Source organism: Rhipicephalus sanguineus, chromosome 1, assembly GCF_013339695.2.
Source record: "Rhipicephalus sanguineus isolate Rsan-2018 chromosome 1, BIME_Rsan_1.4, whole genome shotgun sequence".
Classification (NCBI taxonomy): Eukaryota; Metazoa; Arthropoda; class Arachnida; order Ixodida; family Ixodidae; genus Rhipicephalus; species Rhipicephalus sanguineus.
The window spans coordinates 37,795,961-37,808,472 of NC_051176.1; the positions used below are offsets into that span (position 1 = coordinate 37,795,961).

A 12,512-nucleotide genomic window follows, 5' to 3' on the forward strand; every position below is an offset into this window, starting at 1 on the left:
CGGCGTTATCTCTCGACAAAGCTGGAACATTCGCGTGCGGCGCGCAATCTTCCCAAAACGATCTACTACAATCGCGAAGCTTCTCGAACACTGCTTCGCGAACAGCGTCGAGCGTTGATAACCGTCCTTGCTGGTCAAACCCGAATACATCAAAATAAAACAAGAAGTGGGCGTGGCAAATAGACCGAACATCGATTCTTAGCCAATCAATGAACAACGCACGCGGGCCAATGCGTTCAGATGACCTCATGCATATCCACCTAAGTATCCACCTAACTAGTACAATAAGAAAGTTGCCGCGCAGTTGCCGCGAGCAACTGCGCGGCGACCGCAGCGTTATGCCGTGGCAGCAGACGACGCGCCGATAGTAGCGCAAGACGGAACTGCAGCGCCGCTAGTTCTCGCGACCGCCGTTCGGACCACCCTCCTCCGCTGGCGGAGATACGGAGCTTTGAAACTGAGTTTGTTCTAGTAACGTTGGCTGCGTCGGCACCGTGCATGGCATCGTGGCGCGTGCGTTCCGATCGGAACGCACGCGCGAGCGCTATTTATTCAGCGGAATAATTCTGGGTCCGTAATTGCGACTTTATTGGCAGCCCCAAGATCGAGCTGCACATGTTCTGGCGCGCCGGCGGTGCGATTGCCGGTGATAGACGCCCCCAAACCAGAGACTTTGGCGCAGTTTGGCGCAAATTTCGTGGATATTATCAGGATGGCGCAGTAAATACAATTTGGCGCACTTTGGCGCAGTTGGCGCAGGAGTGGAATCACTGCATTAGTTCAGTTTTTGACTGAGGAGAATCCCAGCGGTGGTGCAGCTTTTAGTATGGACAATGAAGACCTCTACTACTCCTTGCCGCATGATGGGTAGCTCAATTGTGTTAAAGACTGTATTAAAGGGACACTAAAGGCAAATGTTAAGTCAACGTTGATTGCTGAAATAGCGTTCCAGAAACCTCGCAGTGCTTGTTTCGTGCTAAGGAAATGCTTATCTTGAAAGAAAATCACATTTCAGTGGTACGCACAGCATTAGTGCACTTCAAATCGCCCGCCTGGAAAGGGCCTCCTGACGTAGCGATTGCCTCGCCCAATGTTGCCTGCCTTTACTGCCCCGCAGCCGACGCTGCGGTTTCTGCTCTGAAGGGCACATTACAAGCTTTGCCCAAGTTGCGGTTGATCTCGTAATCCTCTGCACGAAAGTGCAGTGAGCAAACATGCAAATTTCTTGGTTGTTTAGCACACTGTCGCAGAGGCACGGCACTCGGCCACTTTGGCGTAGGGGTTTATTTTTTATTTGCGGCACCTATTGGAAAGTCACGTCGATTTCTTTGCTGTGGCTGCTGTTGCTCAAGTGGCGCACACCATTCAGGCACCTGGCATTATAACAGGGACGTGACATTTTGTCAAACTTTCCGTTAGAGCGACTTTCATGAGCATGCAAAGCAAACGCGACAGTACGCGATAAGGAAACTGCGACTGAGACACGACCGCGCGAGCAGAGAGCAGCCCGGCCAAAACGGAACATTTAAACCACCTGCGCTGTTCTCCTTGGTAACGTCAAGTTCTTTTTTTCCATGAATGAAACAGAAATGCACAAGCAGCATTTTATTACGTCTTGCAATGTATGAAATGTAATTTTTTTATTACAAGCAGTTCGTTTTCTTTCTATTAAAAAGTATTACTCCATAAAAATGTACATACACTCAAACCTCGTTATATATAACAAAGTCGCATCTGACACGAAAATAAGTTCGTTATATCCAAAAATTCGTTATAAACGTATATTTGTAATACAGTATCTATGACAAGACTATTCTTCATTTACTTCGTTATAACCGATAATTCGTTATATCCGTGTTCGTTATATCGAGGTTTGAGTATACGCCTGCGTTAGTAGTATGCAATAAAGTGGCGCTGCCTTCGCGTGACGTAATGATCCCATGCTCGTCAGCGCGTATTGAGCAACTTTTCAGCGTGCTCATGCAACCGTGCACGCAGTTTCCAGGTCGCTAAGATTTTGGAGCGACATAGTTTTGCTACCTACACTGCGTCTCAGAAAGGATGCGCGCTGCTACTCGGCACGGCCGCGCGTATGCGTAGTGACATTTTCGATGATTTGGCTTGGCTCGTGCATTCCAACCACCGGCAAGCTAAATTCAACAACCTCGCTGTGCCGTCAATAAAGTTGTTTCTCTCTCTAAGAGAGTAACAACACCGGGACAAGCCACGCATGACACAGGCGCAGGCAACCTTGGACGCATGCGCACACAATGCGGTACAAATACAGGGAAGGTGTATAATGCTGCATCATCTCATTGTAACAGCTTGTTATTTCCAAAAATAGTTGAAAAGCTATAAATAAAAGTGGTTAAGCATAGTTACAGGAACTCCTGCGAAAGCTAGCCTCCGATCAACTTGCACAGAGAAGAATTCAAATGCCTAAGCAGCTATTTCTCGAGCAATTCCGCACGTGTACCCAGTTGACAAGTGACCTAAGCATGTGCAGATAAGTTTTGTGTCTACCTTCTTTTCCACTGCAGCGAACCCTTTCAGTTAATAGCCTGCATGTGTTGTCCCATTTTTTTCTCCTGTGTCCATGCTTGCATGCCTACCTCGTTTTATTATGATTACTAAAACTAAATACGAACAAGATCACCTGATGGCATCCATAATGCCCTTTTCATCATTCCATATGCTAAATTGGCCTCTAAGTATTTAAATATTCCACTATTTTGGAAATCAGTACATGATGGTGAACCACCACAAGATTTGGGAACTGCCACATTTAACCCAATACATAAAAAAGGAAACAAAAACCACACTGCAAACTATCCACCAAATTCGCTAACGTCTTGCAAAATAATGGCACATATAACGCACAATCCCATCCAACACAATATCCCAACGAGATTCATAAAAGGTCTTTCAACCTGCACTCAGTTTGTTGATGCCGTACATATTCGGGACAAAATATTAGTTGGAAGCACACCGAAGACGTGGACAACGTAAGTCGACAGGACAGCACTTCGGTGTCCGCATCTTCGGTGTGCTTCAAAATAATATTTGATCCTGAATGTTTACCAAATAGCCCAGCTCTCCACCTTGTTGCAATATATTTCTAGCTGTAAATGACTTTGCAAAATGTACTGGCGATGGCAACTAAACAAACGCCATACCGATGGATTTCTCCAAAGTCTTTCACAAGGTGTTGCAGAAAAACTTTTAAATTAGACAAACTACTCAGCAACAAAATGTTGATGGGTTGGTTGATACCTAGCTAAAAGAGAACAATTTTTTTTTTTTAAGTGCAAAGCATTTCTTAGCGAACCGAAGACACTGAATTATGGCACTAAAAACACTAAATTATCAACACACACTTGTTCGGTAGCTTTTCAAACTGTTCATTGGACCGCATAAGATTCAGCAGCAGCTGTGGTTATTTATTACAATGTATGTTCATCGTCTTCATTGCAGTGCAAGTTGTTCTTCCAGAAGTGTGTGCACTGAGCACGGCCAGTGAATCTGAGCCCAAACTACACGGCAATCACGTGACATGATCTAGCCTCGTGCATTCACTGGTGCATGAACTTGAAAGAGCTTGCTTAAGAAGCAGACGACACTGTCACACAGAGATGGCGTACCGTATGCATAGCCATGGCAATCCACTCATCCGGCCAATTTCTCAACGTTCCTGGGATCGTGAGTGCAACATGTCTGCATGGAATTGGTGGCTTTTTGTCAAGCCAAAAATGTGGCTTTATACAACACTACAAAAGTCAGTGCGGCGCAGTCATATCTTAGGCCTACTCATTCAGAACGTTGCCTCCGGAATCGGAGACAAAGCAAAGTCATTGACACAGCTGTCTGTTTCTGCTAAAGCTTAACGAAAACAAATCCACGGTTGCCAGTTTCGGTGTTGTGGAGCAGTGTGATGCAATTTCAGGGACTATTGCAGTTCTGGTTCAACTTGGCAAAGAAAGTCATAAATGGAGTGCTCCGGAGCAAGTGGCACAGCTGTAGAACCCCTGTGCATCATATGCTTGGCATGTCGACGCAATCATTCCCATGAATGCAACAAATTGCCCGTGGTGCGAAAATTACACAGAACTTTTAAAATAGCTGTAAATTGTAATGCTGTAATTCTTCTTCAGCAGCACTAATATTTTGTGACACGAATAGCACATCACCTTGAATGATCATCAATGGCATTGCACAAAGTACCCGCCACAGTGGTCTAGGGGTTATGGTGCTTATGCTGCTGATGCAAAGGTAGCCGCATCGAATCACAGCCACCGAATTTTCGATAAAAATCAGTGCTTCGGTTTAGGTGCACGTTAAAGAACCCCAGGTGGTCAAAATTTTCAGAGCCCTCCACTATGGTGTCCCTCAATCATATTGTGGTTTTGGGACGTTCAACCCCAACAATTATTATCTTATCTCACAAAGTGCATAAAAGCACCACAATGAAATGATGCCAGCTTTCTTGATAGCATTGCAGGGATTGAGAATTTGAAAAACTGCATAAGTGGGAAAATAGAGAGTAATGATGGCGTGCATGCCTGTTTTGCGTGCCAGATGCTCCTCTTCAGTGAGCTGTGATGTGATGATTCCTTCACCAAGGGGGCACTTCACCTCTGCGTCCATGTAAGCGCCGTCATTTGCTGAGCGCACTGCATGCACCGTGGTCTGCTCCTCCACATTGTAGTCCTGCCCCAAAATTGAGTAGCAAGTCATATAGATGTTGGTTACACGCTTGATGAAACATGACTGAGATGGTGCCTTAACAAACTTGAACCAAGGTTTACTGCACAAAAAATTATACACAGGCAGCAGAAGCTGTGCAGATAGATGAAAAGAGCGCTACCACTGCACACATTATCCAGCACAATACCAAAAGAAAAACCTTCTGTATTTCTTAATTGCTACTGAGTAGCGTGAGCTGTGCAGAAAATATAAGGGGCATCCTTATATTTACCCTTTACATGCCAGAGAGGCATTCTTCGCACGGTTTGGAAATAGAGGCAGACTAAGTAATGTTGTTCCACATATCCGTGTATGCACAGTCGGTCATTCTGAGATGTGACAAAAGCACCTGAAGATTTTAACCAGTGACAAACTGGGAAGAGAAGAGAAAACAGGGATTCGAATACACATACACACAAAAAAAGTGCACGCTACTTCAGGGAGTTTCAACACTATCCATTAATTTCAATGGAATATTTTATGGAAGAATGTGAACAAGTGGGGAAAGATAATGTAAACAAAGCAGCTATTTTTCAGAAAGTTTGAAGGGTTACTTCATGTGTGTGCCACAAAAGTAGAAATCCAAACAAGACATAGGTCTGAAGTGACGTGAATATCACTGCAACCAAGGACAAGTGGTTCTCACTAACACTTCAACATAGTAGGTGTCAATTACGATAAACTCAAAACTTTATACACTACATATCTCATTATCGACGGCTTTCCTTTTCTCTTGTATTGTTTCATTTGAAGATTTTCTTAATTGATTCACATTATTTCTGTTTGTTATCTGGGGCTTTTTTGTTTTCCTTTTCCCATTTATATTCCTTGTTCTCCAAAAAGCTGCCCTTCAGCCACGTACTCACCCCCTTCCAACAGGCGTAATACTGAATTCCAAAATAATTCACTCTTTCGACAATGAACGCACCGAATGAAAGACCTTTTTACCTGTGTCTTGTGCACTGTGCTAGTTTTGTCATGCTTTGAATCCAAACCAAGAAATACTGCCTGGCTAATTTTTTCTAATAAACTGCTATTTGGTGAATGCTTAATTAGTAGATGCTAAATAAGTGTTCTTAGGGTAAAAATTAACTGTGTTAGTGAAAAGTTTATTTGCATGAGGCCAGAGCAATAATTTTCTTCAGGCTGCTATTTTACAATTCATTTTTGGTTGCAGGCATTAAAAACGTTAGCACTAGTGCCTAAAATATATATTTTTTTTCCAGATATAATACCTCATCAATGGGAACAAACATGGCTGAAGAATTGATATTTGCAGTCCGCTGTAAATCACAAGGATAAGGCTCTACTGATCTTTGTTCTTAACCAATTGCGAATGAAGATTTGGTGATGCCACTTTCGTGAAAAATGCTTCCAGCAAGTGCCACTATGCACTCCTGAAATGTAGCGATTTCTTTGTATGATAATAATATCTGGGGTTTAAAGTCCCAACACCCCGATATGATTATGAGAGACGCCGTGGTGGAGGGCTCCGGAAATTTCGACCACCTGGGGTCCTTTAACATGCACCTAAATCTAAGTACACAGGCCTCCAACATTTTCGCCTCCATCGAAAATGGATTTCTTTGTATGATTAAAATACTTATATGAAATATTTTATATATGTTATGTGGATATAAATGATTTTACCTATGCAAAGAACTAACTATATTAGTCTACATTGCCATAAAATAAAAAATAAGGGGCTTGAAAAGTGTGCCCCTTCATGGCAAGCTAACTAGGCACTGCAGGCCTCGTACAATACTTGTTTCTTACTCTCACCTGATAAAGTGGCTCAAGTTGAAGACTGGGCGTGTGGGTAGTACCATTGTAGATTGTATAGCGCAACGAATCACCAGAACACAAGAAAGATGCACACACAACAGAGTGCTCTGTTGTGTGTGTATCTTTCTTGTTCTCCGCCGATTCGTTGTGCTGTACAATCTACTTTGTCCCCCACCTGACTTTTCACACAGAGGAAAGTGACGCCAGGTATTATAGAGCGGGCTAATCCCTTCAAGAATCCCCGCAAGTTATTGTGATGACAAACGCACCTGCAGAAATGTGTGGGGAATGCTAATTGCACCACGAAGACTTCAGGCACGTGAATACTGTGGATAAAATGCTTGGGGCACACGATGCTGGTGAAATGCTGGGATCATACCCCCTTTGGGCACTTAGGACGGCCACACCAGCGAACATTACAGTTACCTTAGGAGCGCTGTTTCTTGGGCGAGTTGGAAATTCATACTTGGAAGGGTAGCGCTAGTGGAAACGGACTAAAGGAAGACACACGGACACGCAGACGGAAGTGCGTGTCCGTGCGTCTTCTTTTAGTCCGTGTCCACCAGCGCTATCCTTCCAAGTATTACAGTTATCGTTAAGGGCTTGCCGCTAGAAATCGCTAGAAATGGTACTTGATACGGGTGCGAGTCTGTCAGCAATAAGGGAAAAAAAAGTTCATGCTGCTGTTTTTGTCGGCCACCTTGGAGCAATCCAACATGAACTTGAACTGTAACTTTTCTTCCTAAACTGTAACTGTTTTAACTTCTGTTGAATTGCTGTGTTTAGGGGAGAGGAATAGCGGTAGCTGGCACCACCAGGTGGCATTACACATACTAAACTGTACAATAAAAGGTAGAGCGTGTAACCTGTGTCGTAAGTGTGCCTATGCCCCTGAAAGTGGCTACTGTGTCCTCACTACCGTGCACTATGACCGCGAGCCCAGTCACCCGACTATGGTATCAAACACCACTAACATCATCACCAGCAAGGAGCGCCAGAAAAAAGTTCCAAGCCAGAATCAAACCTAGGTGTTTTCCGTGGAAGTGTACTTGAAACTGCTGTGAAAAAAAGACCCTGCAAGGAGCCCACGCTCAAGTTTGTGCAGAGCTGTCTGCCACCCCAGCGGAGAGAGATCGAACTACTGGTAACTCGCAGCCGTCACGCATGCTTGATTTTCCCATTACGCGTGTGGAAAACGTGCTTCTCAAGGCTTTTATATGAAGTTTTTCTAGCTATGGCTGCTGCTCTTTCGACATCCTCAAAAGCAGGCATGCAATAATGCAGCGTTGTGAACTGTCACAAAAGTTTCTAAAAAACGAAGAGCCGAAAACCGCCCATCAAGTTCTACCATTTACCATGCAAGTGGTGCAAGGAGCAGAAGTGGAAAGAGTGGATCATGGCAATTCGCTGCATCAAGCACTTTCACGGTCTCGTCATCTTAATGTAACTCTTGTCATACACAGTATCAACTATTGGAGAAATGCAATGGACGTGCTCATTTGAAAGGGAAGTGCGTTTGAAGTGGTGGTCCAGTTAGTTTAGGATTTGGAGCAGATTTCAAGCAAAACAATTGTGGGGCATCTGTGGAGCTGAAAGAACTGTGACAGATCCAACCAGCAGTGAAGCGAGGCCGGGGCTATGTTATTTACTGAGTAGAGGTACTCTGATCACGAGACCATAATATTGTTGCGAAGCGCTAGCAGAACTGCAGAGGAAGACAGCACGAAAGACGACTACGCTCCCTGATATTCACGCAGACTTGGCTCTATCTAGTATGCCTGTTTCCAAGGGCTCCGCTGTGCGTACCTTGTAAATATATTGTAACGAAGAGGAAGTACTCCGGCGCAGAGGCAGCATCATCGAGTGTGCAGCAGAGGCTCGAGCTAGCGAACTGTTCTCGGTGCATTGCGCAACCAGCGACCAGCTACACACTCAATAAATCCCCTTTATATTTGGTGGAGGTGCGGGGTAACGTTCCCTCTACTGTCGCCCTACCATCCTGGATCTCCGTTCTCGGCGGCTACCTTCTGCTATGCCGGACGCCAACCAGCAGACGCTTCCATCGCCACCTGCCACCTGTCCTGGCACTGTTCCGCAGCGAGAGCCTCCAATCTTCAGCGGAACAGATGACAACGACGTTGAAGATTGGCTGTCGACTTACGAACGGGTGAGCGCTCTAAACAAATGGACGGACGCGGACAAGTTAACACGCGTGTCGTTCTATCTCGCAGGTGCGGCCAGTCTTTGGTTCAAGAAACACGAGGGAGATGTCAGAACATGGCCGCTGTTCAAAACGTCAATCACGGCTGTATTCGACCGACCCGCCGTCCGAAAACTCCGAGCCGAGCAGCGTTTGTGCACACGCGCACAAGACACAGGTGAACCGTTCACCAGCTATATCGAAGACGTTGTCGACCTGTGCAGACGCGTGAACGCTGCCATGACGGAAACTGAAAAAATCAAGCACATAATGAAAGGGATTGATGATAACGCTTTTCAGATGCTGCTGGCGAAGAACCCGATCACAGTCAACGATGTTATTAGCTTGTGCCAGAGCTATGATGAATTGCGGAAGCAGCGAGCTCTGACAAGACGTCCTCCCGCACACGATTTGGCATCACTGTCAAGTCTGACCAACGGCCATGACAACGTGTCGCTGATAGCCGAAATCAAAGCCTTTGTCCGCGAAGAAGTCGCGCGACAGCTCTCTCTGGTGCCCTTCACTCAGGAACCTACCACAACACTACCATCGTCCCTCCGTGGCATCATTCAAGGAGAGGTCGCTGAGGTGCTGCCAGCTGCCCGCGAGCAAAACCTTGTGGCTGCTCCACTCACATACGCTGCGGTTGCTGCCATGCCCACTCGCAAAGCACCTGCACCACCATTCCAGCATCCTCTGAACTACCACCCACCTCCTGTTCACTGGGCCAGTACAGCCGCCGCCAACCCGTGGCGCACGCTCGACAATCGTCCGATATGCTTCGCATGTAGATGCCCCGGACACGTCGCAAGGTACTGCCGCCGCCGGGTTCAAGCCACTGATGACAACCCCCGAGAGCCCTACTTCCCATTTGACTCCAACGCGCATTACACTCCCTCCGCGCCAGCGCAAGCTCGCTACCAGGCTGATCACCGCCCCAGAATGGAACATCTTTGTTCGCCCTCTCCCCGCCGCCGCTCGCTTTCTCCTATGCGTTGACGGCCCGCACCTACCGACGAGGGAAACTAGACGACGCAGTTCCCGAGGCAAGAACTGCACAAGTTTCGGTTTGCCCAAGTCTTCATTCTTGTCCTGCCAATGTTATTGATGTATTTGTCAAAGATGTCACTACAGTCGCTCTTGTAGATACCGGTGCTGCTGTTTCTGTCATCGATGCTGGATTTTGCCACGCAATTCGTAAAGTCACGATGCCTCTCCCCGGACTGTCGCTTCGTACAGCCAGCGCTCAGCCCATTCAACCGACCGCAGTCTGTACAGCCCGTGTGACCATTCAGAACGTTCTGTACACGATAGAGTTCATCGTTCTTCCATCGTGCTCCCATGCCATTATCTTAGGATGGAACTTTCTGTCGCGCCACAACGCCGTAATCGACTGTGCTCGGGCTGAGGTTGAATTATGCTTACTCGATGACCCAGCCTCCGTCGACCCTCAATCTTCCGCTAAACTTGTCGTCCATGACGACACCTACATCCCTCCGTGCTCTTCGGCATTCGTACCAGTCTCGTGCAGCGCCATATCCGACGGGACGGTCTTCACGCCATCCCACATCTTTGTTACCCGACGAGACCTTCCGTTGCCTTTTGCTGCTCTTGACCTTGTCGAAGATTTCACCACGATGCCCATTTATAATCATCACTCATCAGCACTGTCCCTGTTTTGTCACGAATGCCTTGGCCACGTTGAGACGGTCAACTCCTCACGAATCATTTCCGTCCCCGATGAGGTGTCTTCTACGGCCGCCTGTGAACTGGGTGCCCTCTCCGCGCCTGACCCAGCATCTACAGATATATTTCGACCATTCATCGCCAAAGATTTGACACCTTCGCAGCGATCACAGCTTCTCACCATCCTTCAGCACTATCGCCCTTCTTTCGACGTTGCACATCATCGAGTGTGCAGCAGAGGCTCGAGCTAGCGAACTGTTCTCGGTGCATTGCGCGACCAGCGACCAGCTACACACTCAATAAATCACCTTTATAATATTCTGAAACGCCTTTTCTCCCCGTAACATTTTGGTGGAAAGTGCGGGTACTCCCACATTCAACATTCACGACAGATTTATGCAGCGGATGCTCCCTGGCTGCATCTGCGATGCCGACTCAAGACAAGAGAACGAGAATGCATCGGAAACTGTACCAACTGTGCTTCGACCAACCGCGCCGCAACCAACCGACACTAACAGCATTGTCATCCTGACAAAACCATGCAAATATCAGGAAACATTGTCTTCTTCCATACAGTCTTCTTCTTGATCTCTAGTAGCGCTTCGTAGCCTCAACCTTCCAGCAGGGCACCTTCAACCCTTGAGATACCATCTGAACCATTTTGCAAGGTTGGTATTGGCCTCATCGGCTCTTTTCCTCTGTCCATCAGTGGAAACAAGTGGATAGGAGTTGCCACAGACTATACCACTCGGTATGCGATCACATGGGCTATCCCTACCAGTTGTGCAACCAACGACGCTGACTTTCTCCTTGAAGACATCCTACTTTGCTCCTCAATAACTCATTAAAGATAAGGGTCAATACTTATTATCAAAGGTGGTCCAAGACATCTCGCACTCTTGCGCTACAAGACACAAGTTGACCAATGACCTCACAGCGCAGCTGAACAGAACTATAACAGACATGCTCGCCATGTACATTTCTCCAGACTATCATGACTGGGACGAAGCGCTCACGCTCAATAATAATAATAATATCTGGGGTTTAACGTCCCAAAACCACCATATGATTATGAGAGACGCCGTAGTGGAGGGCTCCGGAAATTTTGACCACCTGGGGTTCTTTAACGTGCACCTAAATCTAAGTACACGGGCCTCAGACATTTTCGCCTCCATCGAAAATGCAGCCGCCGCGGCCGGGATTCGATCCCGCGACCTTCGGGTCAGCAATCGAGCGCCATAACCACTAGACCACCGTGGCGGGGCGAAGCGCTCACGCTCGTAACATTTGATGATGATATATGGTATTTATTGGTGCAAGGGCCATTTGATGGCCAAAGAGCGCCAGCTCGTAACATTTGCCTAAAACACGTCTCAGCATGATTCTGCGGGTTTTGATCCATTTATTCTCTTGTACGAACGAGAACCCACGCCGCCTTTCGACACGCTCCTTCCTGCCGTTCTTCAAACGACATCAGAATATGCTCAAGATGCCATCGCTAGAGCTGCAGAGGCCCACGAGATCGCCCACCTTCATCTTAAAGAGCCCTGCAACACTTTTTCAGCATGGTCAAAAAACGCTGCCGATTGGTAGTCGCGGCTCCTGCGAACATGTGAGCCAAACATTATAGTGCAGCAAGCAGCCTGGAACTATATTAATTCTTAAACTCTCTATAAATGATGCCATAAACCCAAAGTCCACGGCCATTGGCTGATTTGAGCATCGCGAGCTGCACAGCTACCACAGGATGCCGCCAAATACCCATGCATGCGCTCGCGATCACACTGAAAGTAAGCCGCGTGTTCGAAGGAAAACAAAAGAAAATAAGAGGTTCAAGGTCATGACGTGCCCTGACGAACGGAGTTGGCCCCGTGTCATCTCCCCTCCATAGCTTTCAGCGCGCTCACTGGCACGAAAGCAGAGAAAAAGCGCTTAAAGCGTACGTCAAAACCCCGTAACTCCGCTCGTACTTGGGCTGTGAAAAAAGTCACAGTTACGCCACAAGGGCAAAGCAATGAATGCGACAGCAAGAAACTGGAATGTCACACGAAGAACGACAAGCAGCTCGATGCTTGTAGCGAACCACTGAAGCACAAAG

General features: G+C 46.9%; 1 protein-coding gene across 2 annotated transcripts in view; it reads right to left on the reverse strand.

Moving 5' to 3' along the window:
• Window positions 1-12,512, reverse strand: part of LOC119390671 (E3 ubiquitin-protein ligase parkin) — a 115,961-nt gene that overhangs the window by 91,098 nt on the left and 12,351 nt on the right. For both annotated transcript variants that reach the window (XM_049414117.1, XM_037658328.2), the window contains exon 2: window positions 4,560-4,707. In XM_049414117.1, the coding sequence (XP_049270074.1) occupies window positions 4,560-4,707 (148 nt within the window). The remainder of the gene's footprint in view (window positions 1-4,559; window positions 4,708-12,512) is intronic.